Below are 22,931 nucleotides of genomic sequence, written 5' to 3'. Positions count from 1 at the left end.
TTCTTTTCCCCATCCACTTTGAAACTTAATATTCAAGTTTCTTGGGGATTAATTTCTATTTTTTCCCCAGAAACCCGTTAGAGGATTAAGTAAGGTAACATGAAAATGCTTGGTCACATACAAAAGTCCACCGTCCACTGTCCTCCCGTTGTTCCTCGATTTGCTCGAGTGGGCCCAGTAACGTCTCCATCGTGAGACTTCTTGTTACTGTGTTTGGCATATCGAATACATCACGGGGAGCTTGCCAGGCTCTGCCGTGCTGGCGAGATACTCTCGGTAGCTTGCTGGGCTCTCCGAGAGGGGCGGAGGAATCGAACTCGGGTCGGCCATGTTGGCTGCGTGCAAGGCAATCGCCCTACCACTGTGCACACATAGAAAAGTAGTAAAAAAAAATTACCAATAACCATTAACATTTATGAGTTGCTCCATAAAAATGTTCACCTCTAAAAATCAAAGATAGGAATGAGAATCATATCTTAGAAGTACTTTGTGATAAAGGCTGAAGAGACAGTACAGCAAATAGGGCTCTTGCCTTGCACAGCTGACCCTGCATCCCATATGGTCCCCCAAGTAGCGTCAGGAATGGTTTCGTTAGTGCAGGGCCAGGAGTAACTTCTGAGCACCATCAGGTGTGGACCCAAACAATACAGAATCCAAAAAAAAAATTGTGTTTATATGAAAAAGTCAGCCGATTCAGTAATAACAGAACTGCTACAATATTGAGGTACCAGTGTTCAGTAATATAGGAATACATATAAGCTCTGAAATCAATGCCCAAATAATGAGATTTTAAATTGATTTCAATTTTTTATGAGTCTAAACAATACAGCACTGATCCCATACACTAATACCAAAGCAAACAGCTTTGATTTCTGGGGACATGGAGGAGCATCTTTCCAAGTGGTGCTGAGGGCGCCAGCTAGGCTGGAAAATTCAACACTAGGCCCAGAGAGTGTGCAACTGCTCATCCCAGTAATCCTGAGCGCAAGGCAAGCACCCTATCCACTGTGCTACTTCTCCAGCACCATAACTGGTGATAGTTAAGAGTCTTCCCCGTGCCAATATTTAGATTTGATTTGCTTTTTTTTTTCCCCCTTTGATTTAAACTGAAGAATTTGAATTATTTAAAATTTACTCTGTTGTAAAATATATAGTAATCTACTTTTGGGGGGGGTGAAGCACAATCATTTTTTACTGACACTCATTTAGAAAGATATGAGCAGGCAAAAGAGAGAAGTACGTGTTCAAGAGAGAACATAGGTTTCTTCAGAGTGGAAATAAGCAAAGAAACAGAGAGACAAGTGAGATACATATTCAAGGGAAAAAAGATGGACTTGAAAAGCCAATTTACATTTATTTGTATTCAAATGAGCATTTTTTAGTCTTGACCTTTAAATCACACATTTAAATTTTTTTATTAAAGCACTCAGAATTGTTTCTCTCCACAAAAATCTTTAGTAAAAGGCGAAAGATTTACATGATCTGAAGAGAAACCAGAGTAGAGCACAGTGGGTAGGGCATTTGCCTTGCATGCAGCCGACCTGGCCGACCCGAGTTTGATTCCTCTGCCCCTCTCGGAGAGCCCGGCAAGCTACCAAGAGTATCTCGCCGGCAGGACAGAGCCTGGCAAGCCACCCGTGATGTATTCAATATGCCAAACACAGTAACAACAAAGTATCCAATGGAGACGTTACTGAGCCTGCTCGAGCAAATCAATGAACAACGGGAGGACAGTGCTAGAGTGCTATGAAAGTACTATGATTGGGGCTAGTGCAATAGCACAGAAGGTAGGGCATTTGCCTTGTACACGGCTGATCCGGGTTCGATTCCCAGCATCACATATGGTCCCCCGAGCACCACCAGGAGTAACTCCTGAGTGCAGAGCCAGGAGTAACCCCTGTGCATTGCTGGGTGTGACCCCACCCCCCCAAAAAAGAGCAGCACCATGATTTACAAATCCATATTGAGTTTTTGGCATACTATGTTCCAGCACCTATCCTATCACCAGTCTTTTCTTCCCTTCACCTCCAGGTAGTCTCCCAACCACCCACCTGCAGGCCCATCCTCTACCTGCCATCTTGACAGGTAAATTTATTTTGGTTAATTGAAGTCTGGATCTCCTGTTATCAGAGCTGTTTGTGGCTTGGATATTTAGCTACACCATTCCTTTACACCACTGATGTACTTAGATTCCTTGACCCCTGCTTCCAGTCTAATCTTTTCTTTCCCCTTCAATTTCTTTACTTTTCTGCTCTTCTGCTCCCTACACTCTGGGACCAAAGGTGATCTAAGAAACCTCCTCCTCCACTCGTATTTCAAAAACTGCATTCCTTTATCCAGTTCTATGTACCATATATAAGTGAGATCATCCTGTGTGAAAACACACTTTAATAAGTGGTCACAGATGCTCTTTGGGTAGCAAACAGGACATTATTCTTTTTTAAATTTAACTTTTTTTTAATTGAAGAAATCAAATCCAAGTTCTCATACATGCAAAGTATGTGCTCCACCAAACTACATCCTAGAAACTATTTAGCATCGACTTTTAATGTAATTGTTCCAGGTTACTAAAACAAACAAACAAAACAAATGCAGGGATTGGAGAGTTGGGATAGGGGTGAGATGTTTGTCTTGCACCATGAAGACCCTGTTCAATCCCTGGTGGTACCACATATGTTTTCCAAGCACCACCAGGATTGATCCCTGAGCACGGAGCCAGGAGTAAGCCCTGAGCATTGTCAGGTATGGTCCAACACCTTTTATCCCCAAAGTGAGAACATCTCACAGAAAAATAGAAAGCTTTTAGAAACATGAAGGAAAGTATAAACAAATGTAGATTCCTTTGGATAGCAAAATAGATATCCTAAGGATAATAACCTCCTCTAAAATTAAATCTATGCAATCAATGCAACATAATTTTAAAAAACCTAACAATACTATCTATGAAATTTAACAAGTGATTCTCAATTTCATATGGAAGAAAATATGAAAGAAAATAACAGCCAAAACACCCAAGAGATTTGTATTCGTTGTCAGTGGCTGTTGTGACATATTAGACCTACAAATTTGGCTTCTGCTTGTCTTCATATTGTCTTCACCATATTGTCTACAGTTCAGCTTACACTGCTGAATCAACAAGGAGAGAGCAGGGGCAAAAAAGTAGGGTAAGCTGTAAAGTCAACGTGTTGTTGAGTTTGTCTAAACACACATTTTCTAGAATTTAGAGCACAGAGTCCAGAGTTAGCTCTGTGCTCCCATTTGACCCAGCAATACCACTCCTGGGAATATATCCCAGAGAGGCAAAAAAGTATAGCCGAAATGACATCTGCAATTGTCTGTTTACTGCAGCACTCTTTACAATAGCCAGAATCTGGAAAAAACCTGAGTGCCCAAGAACAGATGACTGGTTGAAGAAACTCTGGCACATTTACACAATGGAGTACTATGTACCTGTTAGAAAAGACGAAGTCATGAAGTTTTCATACAAGTGGTACTACATGGAAAGTATCATATTAAGCGAAATGACTCAGAAAGAAAGGGATAGACATAGAAAGATTGCATTCATCTGGGGAACATAAAGTAACAAAATAGGAAACTAACACCCAAGTATGGCAGAGATTAGTACCAGGAATTTTACTCAATGACCCGGAGGACAACCACACATGTTAGGGGAAAAGGGAGCTCAGAAAGAGAAGGGAACACCAAATAAAGAGTGTTGGGAGGAGCCGCCCACGATGGGAGAGCATGCTGAGGATAGACTGTTGACCAAGCATGATTGCCACTCAATGCCTCTTTTGCAGACCACAGCACTCAAAAGGAGAGAGAGGGAAATGCCCTGCCACAGAGGCAGGGTGGGATGGGGGCTTGGGGGGGAGGGGATGCTGGGATTCGTGGTGGTGGGAAATGCGCACTGGTGGAGGGATGGGTGTTTGATCATTGTATAATTGAAACCCAAGCACAAAAATGTGTAAGTCTACAACTGTACCTCATGGTGTCTCACTATAAAAAAAAAAAAAAGTTAGCTCTGCGTACCACTGGTCCAAATAACAAAAAGAAACGAAAAGCAAAGAAAATGAATTTAGAATGAATTTACAATGTATTTTATGTTAGAAATAACAGATTTAATAAGCTTATTAATCACCTATTATTCTATTTTCACAAAGTTTATTTCAATCACATGGCATATATCATGGTGCTTTTTGGGGGGGGGGGTCACACCCAGCTTCCAAAAATCTGACACTAAATATATAAATACATTATAATTGTGAATGAAGGAAAAAAATGTTTCCTATTTCCTCCCAAGAAAATTAAGCTTTTTTCCTAAAACGAGACAGTGAAATTTGTAATCCAGTAAGTTTCTTTTTTCACTTTAGCTGTCAGGAAATCTAAGAACCAAATCCGATCTCTATAGCTATAATCAGCTCATCTTTGTAACCTGAAAATGTTTCCTTTTGTGAAATAGTGACCATTCGCTTGTTTACCAATAACTGTCCTATTCAAATTTTATTGTCTTATAAGACATATTCTGTAATGTGCAATAAAATTCCTGGTAAAAGAAAAATGAACACAAAGATGGCGAACACTATTTGAGACAATGGCTTTATCAAGCAAGCTCTAACAATTTGTCAATAAATATGCTTACTAAATCCTTCAGAAACACACAAAAGATAGCATACTTAATAAAGGCAAATTAATTTTTCAAATCAGTAAGATTCAAAACAAAGAATATAAGAAATACTTAGAAAATTAAGGCATAAAATGTCTAATCTCACATATCATGCATATGAAATTAAAATACTTTATAACAAGAAGAGAGCTGATTTTCACTGGTAGTTTACAGTTTAGACTCCTACTCATTTCCAGCCAAATCCAAGTTAGTTTATGCCATTTAAAATTATTTTTCCTTTCATGTTACATTTATACCGAGGACTAGCCCTCAGTTCCTCAGTTTTCTAATTTAGACACTGAAATTTTTCTTCATGAAAACAATATATTCACACTAGAGAAAGACAAAACCAGTTATTTTTTCACTAATCAATAACAAACTTCCTCTATAAATGTAAAATATTAAAAACTGGAACTAAGTTACTTTACATGAAGTTAATTTCAGTTTCACTCATTTATGAAATCCCCTTGTTATTAACATCTGACGTGCAATGTCTTGAAAAAAAATTTTTTTTTAAGTTTGCTTTTTTGTTTCAAGTAGGTCTGAACATTAGGGGAAAGAGTGACTCCTAACAGATGTCTCACAAAGGAGGCAAGTATCTGGTTCCTCCAGCCTACTGCATTAAAAGTTTCCAGGCCTTGGTAAGAGGAAAATAAATCCAGGTGGATCCACAGGAATCCATGTACTGAGAGAGAGTGAAGACAAGGTAATACAGGTAAATAGAATTCACAGACTAGAAAATAAACCAGAAGAGAGCTGAGTCCCGAAGAATGGAAAGAGTTCCTCCACCTCAACCCCTTCAGTATGTTCACTGTATACTTGTAAGAAAACTATCCAACACAAGAGAAAATTTGGAGAATATAGTACTAACTACACACACATACAAAATAAACTATATAAAAACATCTTAGCATGGAAGGTAGATAATGGAGCAAGAATGATAACCTCTCAGTATCTGGTAGCAGAATGCTACACCTATATGTCAAAAGGAAAAATTATGTAAGAAGACTACCTTGGGCCACACCTGGTTATACTCAGGGCTTACTCCTGGCTCTGTACTCAGGGGACCATATATGGTGCAACGGGGCAAACCTAGGTTGGCAGTATGCAAGCCAAATGCCATACCCTCTGTACCATCTCTCCAGTCCAAGAAAGGGAATTCTTTTAATTTTTTTATCAGTGAAACACCATGTGGTACAGCTGTTAACCTTACAAGTTTTTGTACTTGGGTTTTGGTCATACAATGATCGGGTACCCATCCCTCCACCAGTGCCCATTCTCCACCACCAATGGTCCCAGTAACCCTCCCACCCCTCCCATACCCCCATCCCATCCCGCCTCTGTGGCAGGGCATTCCCTTTTGTTCTTTTTCTCCTTTTGGTTGCTAAGGTTTGCAAGAGAGGCATTGAGTGGCAATCATGTTTGGTCTATAGTCTACTTTCAGCATGCATCTCCCATCCTAGGAGAATCCTCCCAACACCCTTTGCTTGGTGTTCCCTTCCCCAAGAAAGGGAACTCTTTAAAATCATGAAATCTATGCAACTAAATACCAAAGAAACCAAACTGGAAAAACAGGTATGTCAAAAAGAGAAGAAACTGGAAGAAAGCAGACTCAAACCAAACAGTAAATGCATACCATCCCGGACCAGGGAGCTGGTTCTAAGGGCTAGAGCCTATGATTAGTTTGTAAATGGCCTGAGTTTGGCCCCCCCAATGGTCCCCTACGTACCAAGCCAGAAGTAGTCCCTGAGCACTGCAGAGTATAGCCAAAAAAAAACATTTGGATATATACATTTTTGTTGCTGAATATCTGAATTTGGTCTGAAGGAGCCCACATGCCTTGCAAGTGTGAGAGCATGAGTTTAATCCCTGGTGCCTCCCACATGTGCTAAGTGACAACCCCAATACTAACCCAATTTGTGACCCCAATGCCACAATAGAGAGCTATCTCAAGTTAATGCTACCACATGTATGGGAGGAGCACTGCTCCTGCAATGTGAGCTCCTACATATCCCAAGTGAGCAGGAACTGAAAGTGTGCAAGCATCACAGCCAGAAGTGCTACCCGTGGTGAACATGTATGCAAGCACAACGGCAAAAGTGCAATCCCCAATAAGCACGACAACCAGATGTGTTGCCTGCCACAACTAAAGTGTGTGACCCGTGGAGAATACTATGGCTCAGTGAGTGAGACCACAACTGTGCGACTCTCCCAGTAAAACACAGCCAAGTGTGTAAGTCCCACAACCAAGCTTATATGTGTTCGAACTCTAATCATGAGAGCAGCAGCAAAGGGAAGGTTAAAGAATAAAATTAGGATCAATGGAACAGAAACAAAGAAGTTAACCTTTTACATACATGACGGCTTAGTGCACAACAAAAGAGATAAGAATAAACAATAGTGAGTAACTTCAATTAACCATATTGAAAGAATAGGACAACCAGCACTCACCTGAAAAGAAATCAAACTGGGCTACACACAAAAAAATCAACTCAAAACAGATTAAAGACTTGAATGTAAGAAATAAAACTCCTTGAACAAATCTGGACAGCAAGCTCTTTGTTATCAGTGTTGACAGTGACTTCTAATGGGGAAAAAAGTATAACAGACTCATATGATAGCAAACTAAAATATTGTGCACAGCAAAGAAAACTACCAACAAAACAAAAAGCTCACCAAATGGAAGAAAATATTTACAAAACACACATCTCATAAGGGGTAATACCCCAAATCTATAAAGAGCCCATATGAATCAACAGCAAAAAGAAACAAGCAACATTAAGCAGAGCAAGCGGAGCAAAAAGGTGAAATTGTAAAGAAGCTAAGCTCATCTCCTCCCAGAAATGTAAGAAACTAACCTTGTCATATGTTAACTAACTAAACTTGTTATATGTCATTCATATAACAAGTCTTTGAGAAAGAACAGATAACTAAAATATAATTTTCGTGGAAAAAATAAGAAACCATAGGGTAGAAATAATCGTAACGTGCTACCAGACCCATGGACCAAAAGAGGGAGGCAGGGCAATAACACAAAATCTTTTTGGAGAGTGAGGGGCTCGTCCTGCAACAGGTAACCACAACATAGAGGGAAATGCACACATGCATAGAAGGAAAATGGAAAATTCTTCCTCCAGAGAATGTCAACCATTATAAAGCAAATCTACACCAGTCAGGGTGAATGCAAAACTGTTAAGAGATCAAAGAGTCAAAGCAAGAGGGACCACACTACCGTCTATAAAAGGGATGCCTGAGGTGATCACAGTCCTTATGGCTACCAACACGGAGCTTGGGGGTGCCTGAAGTTTTCATAGTCTTTATGACTACCAGTGCTGAGCAACACTGTAACAGACAGCTTAAGACTACAAACCTCAGGGCTGGAGCAACAGCACACCGGGTAGGGTATTTGCCTTGATTCCCAGTATCCCATATGGTCCCCTCAGCACTGCCAGGAATAATTCCTGAATGCAGAGCCAGGAGTAATCCCTGTGACCCAAAAAAGCAACAACAACTATAACAAAAAAAGACTACAAACCTCAAGTAGAAGGGGAATTCAAAGCATTGGAGAAACCTAGTTAGAGGAACTAGTTGGGAGCTGAATGAGGTCCACCTATGGCTTCCCTCATGCACGGTTCCTCTCCGTAAGTGGTTCCGTTTTACAAGAAATATCTGCCCTACTCCCACCTGGGGCTACTGCTGGGATTCACCTAAAGGCTTGCTTTGCTGCCTTCAGTCCTACTTGGAAAGCATCTAGACACTGATAGCTGGAGTAGAGTCATCTGGGAAGCTCTGTTTCTATGGGAACATAACCCAGTCACAGCTGCCCCCTTTCCCAGGGCTACATCCCAGAAGAGGCATGCAACAGAGGCATCTAGAATGAGTGATGCCTACGCAGCCTGAGAAACACGGCCCCCTCAGTACTGCTGCCTGTCCGCTGCCTAAACCTTCAACTCCCAGACTAGTAGGCTCTTGCCTGCATCTCTGGGAAAACTCAAGTCGCTGAACCTGCTGTGATCTGAGCCCAAGAGCAGCTGAGGGGTAACTTTAGCTTGAGGTCACTGGGAAAGCTATGTGAAGAGAAGACAGGATGCTTGCAGACACCCTCAGCTCAGCCACCCACAGTCCACAGAAAGTATTGACGTCTTGGCATTCTTGAGCAGCCCTTTCAGCTTCTACTGGTCTGGTTCCTGCGTTGTGCTGGCATTAGAGTTCCAGTCATCAAAGGTAGAGAGACTTGGGTGTATAAGACAAAGGCATCCCGACAATATCCCTGGTAAACAATCTAAAATTATCCTACCACCTCTAATCTTAAAATACTAAAATTGAGCACATCAAGATAAGAAAGCTGTTGAGCTCAACACAGAAATTAACAAAGTTTCTAACAAATGAAGCAACAGAAGAATTAACCACAAGTGGTGGAGCAAAACCTGAGGAAAAACTTGAATGTAATAAAATTATGAAACTTAACTGAAGAAATCTAAAATATCAGTCCTAACAATGCATACTAGAATTAGAATATTAGATGAACAAATGAGAAAGTATGAAACACAAACACATATGAAAAATACAACAGGCTCAAAAGGCAGCAACAGAGGATAGGAAGGCTGGACGGCTGTAGGAAACACAACAGACCAGCAAAATAGAAAAGAGAACTTAAGGTGGCTGGCAAGATAGAGAGGTTAGGGCATTTGCCATGCATACAGCCTACACGGGTTTGATCACCGGCATCCCATATAGTCCCCTGAGCACTACCAGAAGTGATTTCTGAGTCACAGCAGGGAACATGCCAGAGCAGATGCTCCTCAGGGAATATATTGTCCCCTGAGCACTGGCAGGTGTGGCCAACAAGCAACAAAAAAGAATTTAAAAATATGAAAATAGTGTAAGAACCTTATGAAATAACATTTAGAGCAAAGGTTTCCAAACTTATGTGGCCTACCGCTGCCTTTCTAGAAAATAAAATTACTCACTCTCCCCCTGAAAAACCTAACTTCTTTAAGTAAACAATGGGTACTAGATCTTTCCAGCACTTCTAGGAGGTACAGTGATCTAGATGACTAACATTCACATAATCGAGGTCCTGGAAGAAGAGAGATTAAAAGAAATTTAAAAATGTATTCAATGGCTGGAGCAGGAATCCAGCAGGTAGGGCACTTGCCTTGCTCATACATAGCCCACCTGGTTCAATCCCCAGCACCCAATATGGCCGGAGCCCCGCCAGGAGTGATCCCTTGAAACAGAGCCTGAAGAAAGTCCTGAACACAGGCAGATGTGGCAACCAAACCACAAATTATTAAGCAGAAGCCTGGAGTAGCTCAATGAAGGAAGGGCAAACTTTGCACCTATGAGGCCCTATGTTAAGACTTAGCACCAAAACACACACAAACTACCAAAAAGTTACAGTAGCTGGGGCTGAAGAGATAGCGCAGGCAGGGTGTTTGCCTTGCAAAAGGCCGACCTGGGTTCCATCTCCAGCACTCCATGTGGTCCCCCAAGCAACACCAGGAACAACCCAAGTGCAAAGCCAAGTATGGCCCAAAATCAAACAACAAAAAATAGATTTCCCTTCTTCCTTTTTTGTTCCCCCTTTTATTTCCCCTCTCAGTCTTCTCTCTCCTCAGATTAAAAAAATCTTAATTAAAGGTGGAGTTCATGCCCAATTCAATCAGCTAATCAGTGGCTGAATAAATAGCAGTACTCCTACTAAAAAAAAAAATCTGAATTAAAAATGAGAAAATTACAATATCCCTGCTAAAATAGAAGAAAAAACTTTGTTCTTGAGTCATATGATGCAATATTATCAGTTTTCCCAAAATTTGCCTGTAGATTCATCCAATACCAAAATCTCAGGAGTTTTACCTTAAACTTACAAACTAATCTTGATTGAGCATTATTATCATTTTTTATTCTTATTTTTTTTGAATTGGAGAGAGTGGGTCACACCTGGCAGAGTTCGGGGGCAACTATCAAGCCATTGCTTCAAGGGCTGCTCCCAACCACTCAGTGCTGGAGACTGTACCTGGGGCTCCGGTGCAAAGTGTGCGCTCCAGCCCTTCTAACCATCTCCAAGGCCTGATTTAATTCTGGAATATATTTTCTGAAGTAACCCTGCTTTACAATTTTAGGCCCAAGACTGTGATTTTGTTTCAGGGGGACATTACAATAATACCACACCCACCACCAAAGCACCTCCCTCACAGGCAACTGGCTCCTTTCAACCCACTCTCCACCCACCTTGGTAATCTCAACTCTGCAGTCACAGATCTAAGAGTGTGGGGGCCAGAGAGATAATATGGGGTTTAAGGAATATGCCTTGAATGTGACCCAACCGGATCCGATCACTAGCACCACGCGGTTCTCCAAGACAGCATTTCTCAGACAAGGGTGATATGGTCCTTGTAAGTAACCCCTCGCCACAGACCCCCCACCCCAACCCCAGGAAATTCCAAGGGACCACAGGTTAAAAATCACATAAATGGGGGTGGGTCACAGCATGAAAAAAGGAGACCACAGGAAGGAAGTGAGGTTGGAAGAGGGCCACATTCCGAAAAGGTTGAGAAACAAGAGCTCCAGTGCGCCCACCCCCAACACCACCACAGGGTCCAAGAGACAACACATGTTCAGCCACGTGGGCCGAAAGGAAGGCGCTAGAAGTGCCACTTAAGCATTGCTAGGAGGCCAACAACAAATAAGTGGCAATCTAAGGGCTTATTTTCATGGGAAAACCCCTTTCTGCCCCCCCCCCACAGACACCCCTCTGGGTGAAAAAAAATTGGAAGAACATCACTACCAATCTCAAGATTTATTATCAAGTTACAGTAAAAAATAAAACTAAAGTACTGTCATTAACACAAACAGATCACTGGAACAAATCAGAGTCCAAAAATAGATGCACACACATACAGGCAACTAAGTTTTGGCAAAAGGACTGAGACAATTCAGTGGAGAAATGGTAGTGTTTTATCAACACACAGTTCTGCAACAATACCCACAGTACAAAAAATGATGTATTTCAATCTGTACTTCACACATAATTACAAGGGAAACTCAAGGTGGATAAGAGATGTAACACAGATCCTAAAACTATGAAATTTCTAGGGCGAAAGAGGTAGTACAGCATGTAAAACACTTGCCTTATAATGTGCTGATACGTTTGAACCCCAGCACCTCAGATGGTCCACCCAGGCCCATCAAGAGTAGATCCCTGGGCACAGAACCAGGAGTAAACCTGAGCATTATTACCAGGTGTGGCCCAGAAACCAAAATAAAAACCAAAATCAATGAAATTTCTAGAAGAATAGGAGAAAATCCTTGTGATCTTGTCTTGGGAAAATACTTTAGATACGGTACTGACCATGACAGATAAAAAATGTGACATATGGAATTAATCAAAATTTAGACCCCCTACTCCCTCAAAGAAAACTATTAAGACAAGTCAAAGACTGGGGGATATTTTTTGCAAATCACATATCTAATAAAAGTATCTGTATCCAGGGGCTTGAGTGATAGATAGCACAGCTGGTAGGGTGTTTGCCTTGCATGCGGTCGACCCAGGTTCGATTCCCAGCATCCCATATGGTCCTCTGAGTACCGCCAGGAGTGATTCCTAAGTGCAGAGCCAGGAGTAACCCCTGCATACTGCCGGGTGTAACCCAAAAAGGAAAAAAAAAGTATATGTATCCAGAACTTTTACAAAAAACTTTCAAAACTAAATTTAAAAAAAAAAACCTCAACTGACAGATCAAATATTTTTAATGGATATTTTATCAAAGACAATGGCAAATAAGAACAAGAAAGAAAGTAATATTGTGGCTAAAATTTAAAACACTGGACATGCCACACGATACTTGTACAACTATCTATGAAAGAATTCAAACTTTCATATACTACAGGTGACAATATAAATGGTAAAAAACATTTTGGCAGTTTCTTGAAGTTAAACACAAAAACTAGATGGTTCAGTCATTTAGTCTGTCATTCAGTCTAAGATATTTTTCATCCAAAAGAAGAATGTTTATATAAAGAATACTCTTCACAACAGCTTTATTTTTAATAACCCAAAGCCAAATATGCACCATCAGGTGAACAGACACTGCGATACATATGGTGCAGGGAGAGAGAGGAGAGAGCAAAGAGACAGAGAGAGAGAGACACAGAGAGAGAGAGAGAAGAGACAGAGAGAGAGGGAGAGACAGAGATAGTCAGAGACTGACAGAGAGAGAGAATAGGAGGTAGGGCACTTGCCTTGCATGCGCCTACTTTTGACTATACCCTAGGTGGATGGCCATCACCCAGTATATGGTCCCTTAAGAACATGAAACTAGGGCTTTCCACAGAGCACTGCCAGGGGTGATGCAGAAACAAACTGTGGCATACTCATACATGAACTACTTAGTAGTAAAAGTAATGTACTATTGCTGCACCACATAACATAAATTTCAAAATAGGGCTGAGTTAAAGAAACCAAACCCCAGAAAAAAGAAGTAAATATTGTGTCATTTCACTGTATGTCTATATATATATATGTAAGTCTGTATATAATATATATTACATATAATATATAATGTATATAATTATATATTATATACACATTTACACATGTATGTATTTAGAGTAACAGCAAATTACAGAAAGAAAGGGTACAAGCAAGAAAGTGATTACAAAGTGCGTAAGGGGCTGGAGCAATAGCACAGCGGGTAGGGCATTTGCCTTGCACACGGCCAACCCTGGTTTGATTTCCAGCATCCCATATGGTCCTCTGAGCATTGCCAGGGGTAATTCCTGAGGGCAGAGCCAGAATCTGCACTGTGCATCGCCGGGTGTGACCCAAAAAGCAATAAAGAACCAAAAAAACCCAAAAGTGCATAAGGACACTTTATTATAAATATAAATATACTATAAATTATACATTTTAAATGCACATAAATTATATAATTATATATTATAAATCATAAATATGCTCATTTATAATATAAATTATACATATGCTGATTATCATGATCAATAGTTTTCTTAATGGGCTGGATATGTTCCTAATTTTGATTATAATGGTTTCTAAGTCACATGTATGTCAAAATAAAATTTAGAATGACAGTAGGTCAGATGTTACTTTAGGAAGGAGAAAGGGTACAAGAATGGGTGAAAGTGCTTATAGAAGTGTATAAGGAAGCTTTGGAAGGTTATAAATATACTTAGTATCTTGATCAATAATTTCCTTGATGGACTGGATGTTCTATTAATATGTTCTATTTTAATTGTAATGGTTTCCTAGTCTTATGTATGTCAGAATAAATGAATTCTATGTTCTAAATACACGTTTTATTGATATAAAGCTATTAGAATGATCCAATAATCCATTTTTAGGCTAAACAAACAGCTCTCATGTTTGGGGGTGGCAGAGTTGTCATGAGGCCACAGGACCTCACACGCCACAGGAGGCATGCACTCTATCACTGAGCTACAGTCCCAGTTATTTTTAAATCAAGAACAGTGAACTGCTACCTTGATATTTCAAGGCAACAGAAAAAAAAAAAAACTACCATTTGGTCATTCTCCACTATTTGTAAGGCACTGTATAAGCCACTTCATATAGGCTAACTTAATATTATTACCTTAAGACTATTTGTTGTAAAAAGAGTGGGGAGACAAACATAAAGGTTTATTTTTATTTTAAAAGATCTGGAAAGATAGTACAGAGAGTAGAGCATTAGTGTTTGCCTCACACACAGCAGACTTGGGGTCAATTCCCCACACTCCATTGTTTCCTGAGTCCTGTGCAGAGCCAGGTGTAAGCCTTGTGCACAGCTAGGTATGGCCCAAAAAAGAACAACAACAAAAAAAGGAACTCACTGTTAGTTCCTACAAATTAAATATATTGCGATATCAATAAATACCAACAGTTTTAAATCTAAGTCTTTCACAATCAAGATCTAAAAATTCAGTTCAAATATGCTAAGTAGGAGCACAAGAGAGGAGATTTATAAGGGACCTGTAAATCACGTCATTTTGAAGGACGAGGGGGGCCATATCTAGTGGTGCTCTGGGCTTACTCCTGGCACTGTGTTCAGGGATCACTCCAGGACAGATCTAGGGGAATCCTGTGGAATGCAGGGAATCAAATGCTGGCTCTGAGGAAGGCAAGAACCTTACCCACTGTACTGCACCATACCCACTGTACTATCTCTCTGGTCCCCTTAAGTTCTAAAATATTTGGATGCACTGATTTCTCCTTTTTAAGATAAGTATAAACCCTAAGTGAATGAAATTCAGTTAATAGGTTAAAAATATAGTTCAGTGGGATTATTCCAGTTTTAGTGTATGTACTGCTGAAGCGAGTACGAGTTCAGATGGAATCAAACAAAAATGAAAAACAAAATTTGTAAGTATAAGTTTAATTGGTAATGCTCAATTACTCTAATTATTTTGCAACCTATAAATCCTTTTCTTATGTGGTTCCCTTATGTGAAAGGTACATTTACCTACTTCCTAAAAGTATTTGAAACAGCTGGTGGGGGGGGGGGGTTGGAGGCTGGGAGGGAGGGAGAGAGGGAGGGGAGGAGGGGCAAGGGCTGCAGCACCATTCCCAGCTCTCTGCTTGGGGTTGCTCCCTGAAGTGCTGGTGGAGAGAAGGAGTAAAGAGGGGAGGAGGGCGAGAGGGGCCATACCAAGGACACCACTCTGCGCCTGGGATGAAATGTGACTGAGGCCTCTACCAGGAGCTGTGCATGCAATTAGCCCTGAAATGGTTCATTCATTTGCAAAATGACATACCTGATTCAAGGATCTCTATGACCTTTTGCCCTACTTTTCCCCGTTTTAAAGGAACTGCACTAACTACATTATAAACAAAGTAATGGTAACCACCTAAAGATGGAGCATTTTATCTAATTATATACTAGGAGTCCATCTTTTAACCTACATTTCGACAAGGCTTCTAAACTTCAGCACCACTGATATTTAGAACTGAAAGACTTTAGAGGAGACCCCTAAGCATTTTAAGAGGTTTAGTATTCCACCCCCCAAATGTCTTACGACATTTCCAACTGCGGGGATGGGGAGAGGCAAATTATCCCTGAAAAATCTTTTAAAACTTCTGCAATAGACTCTTCCAAAGAGGACAGGGAGCCTGAAAGGACAACACTGTTAAAGATTCTTAAGGATATCTTAAGTGTCTTTTATACAATCAGTATAAGGTAAAGGTAAAGGCCCTCCCGTTGTTCGTCGATTTGCTCGAGCGGGCCCAGTAACGTCTCCATTGGAGACTTTGTTGTTACTGTGTCTGGCATATCGAATACGTCACGGGGAGCTTGCCAGGCTCTGCTGTGCGGGCGAGATACTCTCGGTAGCTTGCCGGGCTCTCCGAAAGGGGCGGAGGAATCGAACTCGGGTCGACCATGTTGGCTGCGTGCAAGGCAAACGCCCCACCGCTGTGCTATCGCTCCAGCCCTTGCTCTGTTTTTGGTGAAAACCCCATCAATTATTAAAAAAGGAAATTTTTTTTCTTATAGCATTGTTTTCAAACCAAAGAAGCTAGGTTCTAATAAAAACAAGTGACTTTTCATTTCACCTTTATTTCCCAGATGGAAAAAACTTGTAGGCCTAAGACATATATACTTATGTTAGGAAACTTCAATACTCCCAGAACTCAGCTTTATAGCTCTACCATTACCGAACCTACAGGTGTCAAATTCCATGAAGTTTTCAAGTGCAAACTGCAGTTATCTGTGATATGTCTCCTTTGTTCACACATTAACTTTCACTAGCTCACCCTCTCGAAATCAAATCTTTTCTTCAAATCTCATATAAAAAAAATTAAAAGACCACAATCTCAACTACAGTTAGATGATTTACATTTTCTTGAAAAGAGGGCTTTCAGATCACTAAACTGGATTGAGTTGCCTCTTACTATTCCACAGGAATAAACACAGTTTCCTTGTGCTAAATATTTAATGTAACAGATGCAGAAAGAGTGAAAACCTCAAACTGGGGCAAGAAATCTGGACTCCAGTTCTGACTTTGCTTCCTGGCAACCAAAGGACTCACTTGACATCCCCAAATTTTAGCTTTCTCACTCCACAAAAGGGAGGAGAGTAATATGTGAAGTTATTGTGACCACTAATTTCAATACATTAGAACTCACACTGTAAACACCAAAGGCCCAGACAAGCACTGGGTGTGACTGACTGGGTATGAGTAAACAGTAAACTGGCAAAACCTCAAATAAGGCACAAACTCATCACTGGGGGCTTGGGAGGGGATGAGGGGGGGAAGGTAATTCAATAGAAAGAGAACTAGAGGCAAAGTTCCAAAGAGGGCTCACAAATTTTGGTCCCAGACTCCGTTTTGCCCTTATCTTTGCAATCAACACTGACAAACTCAATGTCCTTCCGACCTGAAATTCCATCTCAAAAGTCCACATACTGGACCACTAAGTATGAGCACGACCTTCACTCAGGAGTCGGCAAAATGGCCCTAGGACCCAAAAGATTCTTTTAGAATCACATCCAAAACGCAGAGCCCGGTTTGGCCAACAAAACAGCAGGAGCAAGAGAGAGATGACCTTATTAATGCGATATAATAATAATAATAATAATAATAATAAAAACAAAGAGTTCCAAGGCAGCGACTCGGTTTTCGACACGGGATCCTAGTGAGCCCTCGGAAAAGAACAAGTAATGAACAAGGTGCACTCGCCCAAGGGCGGGCCTGTTTCCCACACGCTTTTGGGGAACCACCCACTTCCCACAGAGAGGTGTAACTGCTTCCTCCTCGCCCTCGTCAGCCAAGAAACTTGAAAGATTTGAGGTTGATAATGTCCGAGAGGGAATTTTTTTTTTCTCCCACTTCACTTGGGTGGGGGATGGCGGGGCTCATCTGACAAACATATCCTTATAAAACACCAACTTCCCCGAAAGTCAGAAAAAAAAAAAAGCTCAAGTTTTGAGAAGACTCCTGGTTTTCTCTCCACACCCACCCCCCCTCCCCAAACACACACACACACACCGCACCCCCTTTCAATCCGGACGATCCGACCAAACCCCGCACAGCCGGCTTGGGCCGAGAGGAGTGTTTCCCAACTGCCAAGTCCTCCCGGGGCCCCCCCTCCGTGCAACGCCCCGTCCCGCGTCTCGGCAGCGGGGACCGCGCCGCGCCCGCCACTCGCGGCCAGAGCTGGGGCCGGGGCAGCGTCCCGGGAGCGTCCCCCGCAGGGCCCCGGGCGCCTCACCGATGACGATGCGCAGGTGCTTGAGGCGGGTGAGCGCGTCCTTCTTGGTGTCCAGCACTTTCTGCGTGGACTTCTTCACGTCCCCGTGCGGCTTCTTGGAGAACATCCTGCCGCCGCCGCCGCCGCCGCCGCCACCGCCGCCGCGGCAGACGCGGACCCTCCCGGCCCGATCCCCGCGGCGGAAAGCCCAGGCAGTGGGCGGGGAGGAGACTAGCGTGAGCGGCTCATTCACTCCCGGGCGGTGCGGGCCCCGGCGCCGCCGGCTCCTCCCCGAACCCGGCTCGGGCCGCCGCCTCCGCCCGCCTCGCGCCGCCGCTGCGAGGCACCTTGGGCTCCGGCTCCAATATGGCGGATCCCTTCTCCCAGCCCTGCAGGGCGCGAGGGAAACCCGGGCGGCTCGCCTGCCGCCGCCGCCGCCGCCGCCGCGGCCGCCCCGCTTCCTGCGGCCTCCGCTCGCTGCCGCAGGCCGAGCCCCGGCCCCAGCGCCCCGAAGGTGGGGCTCCGCGCGGTGGCGGCACGACTCCGCCCTCCCGGAGGCCCCCGTAAGGTTCAAAGCTTCTGGGGCCGCTTAAGTCTCTGCAGAGGCCGAAAGGGAGCCCCAGTGTAGTGCCGGGGTTTCACGACGCTGCCGTCGGTGGCGAACGGTCCCCGTGGCAACCGCCTTCTGACGTCACGGCTTCTTGACGTCACGCCAGCGTGACATCATCGCGAAGCACTACCCCGCCCCACCCACCACCCCCGCGACCTGCGTTCTGTGGGGAAGAGCGGCCAAAAGAGGAGACCGAGAAAAATCTGGGCGAAGATCCTGCCTGCGGGCGCCATTGTAAGCCAAGCGACTCCGAATCAAACTTCGGAGTCTTTTTTGTGGACTTTTAAAAAAGTTCTTCTCCACGGTTTTCTGTCGCATACTAGCTTGCGAGGATGGTTCCAAACACACCAAAGCGGCTATGTAATGTTGTCAGTTGCTCATTCAGAGAAACCTTGATTTTAAGTCCCCCGTAATTTTCTCATTTGAATTTTGTTTAAAGGATTTTTGTTTGTTTTTGCAAAGCCATGATTAACAATTTACTGCAGTTTAGAGATTTGTAGGGATCTAGCACATCCTCTTGGTTAAAATTATCTTCCAGAAGTAAGTTAGTTCTCCCGAAAGTATGTTATCACCAGAGAGAAAAATTACAGACAAATCAGAAGAACTTTTTCTGTTATTTAAATTTATTTTTTTTTCTTTTTGAGTCACACCCAGCGATGCTCAGGGGTTACTACTGGCTCTGCACTCAGGAATTATTCCTGGTGGTGCTTGAGGGACCATATGGGATGCCAGAGGTTGAACTCCAGTCCGCCATGTGCAAGGCAAATGCCCTACCCCCCGCACTATCGCTCCATCCCAATTTAATTTTTTTTTAAAGAAATTCATAAACAGGAGAAATTTGATGCACAGGTGAAAGAAAATACTAGTGTAGCACATGTTTCACATGTATAAGGTCCTGGTTTCATCCAGGCACCGAAAATAATAATATAATAATTAGAGAACATGAAAAAAAAGTATATGCTCATAACAAACACAGAAAATGTTCACACACAGTAAATTTTTTTGTTGGCTCACACCACGCAATGCACAGGGGCTATTCCTGACTTTGCACTCAGGAATTACTCCTGGCGGTGCTCCAGGGACCATATGGGATGCTGGGAATCGAGCCCCTATCGACCACATGCAAGGCAAATGCCCTACCCTCTATACTATCACTCCAGTCCCAACACACATAGCAATTTTTAAAAGTTAGATTAACACTCTGGAACCCAACAGGCTCAGCCTTATTTCCCTCTTATGTTAAAATCCACCTGTAATTGTAATGGGAAAAGGGATTAAAAGTTTACTATGGATGTTTCTTTTATTTTATTTATAGACTCTTTTTTTGTTTGTTTGTTGTAAATTTTTTTTTGTGAATCATCATGAAGTACAGCTACAGACTTACAAACTTTCATGCTTGCATTTTAGTCATACAATGATTGAAGACTCATCCCTCCACCAGTGCCCATTTTCCACCACCAATGGTCCCAGCATCTTTCCCACCACCCCACCCCTTCTTTATAGACTCTTAATAGAACAATTTGTATAATTGTTTATAAATTTACTCTCCCACTAGCCTGTAAACTCCCTGAGGACAGAGACCATGTAGGTTTTGCTTCAAGTTTTATTCCAATCTTTTTACACAGTGAAATGTTCTCAATGAATACATGTTAAATGGAAGAATGAATGTCAGTTCCCCTTTATTTCCCTAAACTCAGTGGATGTTTGGTGAATAATTTTTCATCTAATGTTTTATTTGTAGTGTACAGAATAATGTCTGAGATTTTTAAAAGCATGTAACATACATAGTTCATTGAATTATTTAACAATATCTAATACTTATGAATAAATGTTATTAAACTAACTAATCATAAAGAGTAGCACTGGAGCATTGTCCTCCCGTTGTTCATCGATTTGCTCGAGAGGGCACCAGTAACGTCTCCATTGTGAGACTTGTTACTGTTTTTGGCATATCGACTACATCATAGGTAGCTTGCCAGACTTTGCCATGCAGTCGGAATACTCTCAGTAGCTTGCCGGGCTCTCCAAGAGTATGAGGGAAATTATTAATTCCTCTTAGCTTTTTTATAGTCTTTGTAGTTGAATAGCTATTAAGTAGTACATAACAGAAACACAAAATTTGAAAAAGGTATGGTATACCAAATAAAAGAATAGAGACTTGAATGACAATAAAAATAGCATGTTAAGGAGAATATTCTAAAATCGCACAGTGAAGAGACAGGAAATATCTGTCTACTATTTATTTTTATAGTGGAATAAGATAAAATCTAGAGAATTTTGCTAGAATATCTAAAATACCTGGGATAAAATTAAAAATTATTTAATAAAAGCAGAATGAGGATACCATAATCCTGTATCAAAAAGAAAAGAAATCATGGCCAAAGAGATAGCTCAATTCGTAGAGTCCATGCTTAGCATGTGCAAGGCTGTGAGTTCAATTCCTCATTTTCCAGTACCACAGAAGAGGCCAGAGTGTGGTCCTGTTGGCATCACAGGGCCAGAACACCACTAGGCTCTGTCATTATCTGAACTATATTGGGCCTGAGCACTGCCAACGTGGTCCTAGGCTCCTAATTACCACCAAGTGATTCCCATTAAGAAAGAAGAAGAGGGGCAAGAGATATAGTACAGTGGGTAGGGTGGCTGCCTTCCATGTGACCAACTCGGGTTCAATCCCTGGTATCCCATATGGTTCCTAGAGCACAGACAGGAGTAGTTTCTAAGAACAGAGTCAAGAGTAACACCTGAGCATCACCAGGTGTCTTCCCCTTCAAAAAAAAAACCTGAAAATTAAATTATAAAGAAGAAAATCAAAAAGACCAATTTGGGTTTGAGCCAAATGTTGAACTGAGCAAAATAATATCAAGACCTATTATATTATATTATAATGACAATGATAGGGTGTAAACTGTCTTAACAATAAATGAATATATATTTTAAAGAACTAAATATAAATTAAATTTCAGAATTGAAAATTTTAATATTCAAAATTCACTAAACATAACAGAATGGAGATAATAAGAAAAGTATCAGTAAGCTTAAAAGTGTTCCTATTACTACTCTCCTTTCCTCCCACTTTTTAAGTAATTCTTACATGTTTACTACTTTGAAGTAGAGTTTCTTTTTCTTTCATATAAGTTCCTTATTAGCAAGCCAATTTATTGGAGCTGAGTTTCTTTAGTTCTTGTTTGAAAAGCTTTTTCTTCCTTTTTCAAATTTGAATGCTAACCTAGTTGGGGAGAGTATTATTTTTTCTTGGTTGGAGATCTTTTTTGTTCAACATTTTTTTTTTTCACATCATGCCATTTTCTTCTGTTCTGTATAAATCTGCTAATCCTTTTATGGGAGTTCTCTTATATGTGACTCATTGCTTTTCTCTTGCAACTTTTATGATTCCTTTTTGTCTTTGGGTTTTGCCAATGTAATCATACTGAGTCTTGGTAAGTGTTTATTCGGTTTTTATCTTATTTACAATTCAATGACCTTTCTAGATAAAGAGTTAAACTCATTTCTCAGCTTGGGAAAATTCTTGGATATTGTTTGTTTAAAAAGAATTATGTATCTTTGACTGGTGCAATAGTACAGTAGGTAAGGTGCTTGCCTTGCATATGCCCAAACCGGGTTCAATCCTGACATCCCTTATGATCTCCTGAGTACTTCCAGGAATGATTCCTAAGTACAGAGCCATGACTAATCCCTGAGCATCGCCAGATATGAAGTGAAAACTAAAAATGAGTTCTATATCCCTTTTCCTCTTCTCTCCTCCTCTCCTCCTTCTGGATCCTTATCATATGTATATTCCATATATTATATATGTGTATATATATATATAATTAGGGGGGCAGGAGGTGGTTTGGGCCACACCTGGCTGTACTCAGAAATACTCCCAGCTCTGTACTCAGGAATCACTCCTGGTGATGCTTAGTATTTTCTGTTTTTTAAAAAAAAATTTAAGGTGATAGTTCATAAGACAATATAAAGAGGAACATATTACCTGGGAGACAGAGACAGAGAGAGAGAGAGAGAGAGAGAGAGAGAGAGAGAGGAGGGAGAGAGAGAGAGAGAGAGAGAAAGTACAGGTAAGACACTTGTTTTGCATGCTGTCAAACCTGGTTTGATACCCGGCATCCCATGTGGTCCCAAGACCCATCAGGAGTGATTCCTGAGCATAGAGCCAGTACTACCCTCAAGTACTGCTAGGGGATGGTGCAAAAACTTTTAAAAAAAGAATTATATATCCTATTTCCTCTTCTCCTTCTGGAATCCTTATGATATGTATATTTTCCCCTCTCTTTTCTTTTTCCCAAGAATTGCTTTAGTTATTCGTGGGAGCTTAGTATTCCATATGAATTTCAGGAGTGTCTGCTCCATTTCTTCAAAGAATGTCATGGGTATCATTATAGGGATTGCATTGACTTTGTACAATACTTTGGGGAGTATTGCATTTTGAC

General features: G+C 41.6%; 1 protein-coding gene and 1 non-coding gene across 7 annotated transcripts in view; both read right to left on the bottom strand.

The window, feature by feature from the left end:
* The window catches only part of RALGAPA1 (Ral GTPase activating protein catalytic subunit alpha 1), a 220,919-nt gene extending 202,619 nt beyond the window's left edge, over positions 1–18,300 (bottom strand). For all 6 annotated transcript variants that reach the window (XM_056133139.1, XM_056133142.1, XM_056133143.1 and 3 more), the window contains exon 1: positions 17,892–18,300. In XM_056133139.1, the coding sequence (XP_055989114.1) occupies positions 17,892–17,997 (106 nt within the window). In that variant the 5' untranslated portion in view covers positions 17,998–18,300. The remainder of the gene's footprint in view (positions 1–17,891) is intronic.
* Positions 1,383–1,502, bottom strand: LOC130042110 (U5 spliceosomal RNA). Its single transcript, XR_008795088.1, has one exon. It is a non-coding gene; the product is annotated as a U5 spliceosomal RNA (small nuclear RNA).
* Positions 18,301–22,931: the final 4,631 nt, after the last annotated feature.

This window comes from Sorex fumeus, unplaced genomic scaffold (genome assembly GCF_029834395.1).
Source record: "Sorex fumeus unplaced genomic scaffold, SorFum_2.1 ptg000098l, whole genome shotgun sequence".
Lineage (NCBI taxonomy): Eukaryota > Metazoa > Chordata > Mammalia > Eulipotyphla > Soricidae > Sorex > Sorex fumeus.
The sequence above is the reverse complement of the archived record's forward strand: the minus strand, read 5'-3'. Positions and strand labels throughout refer to the sequence as shown.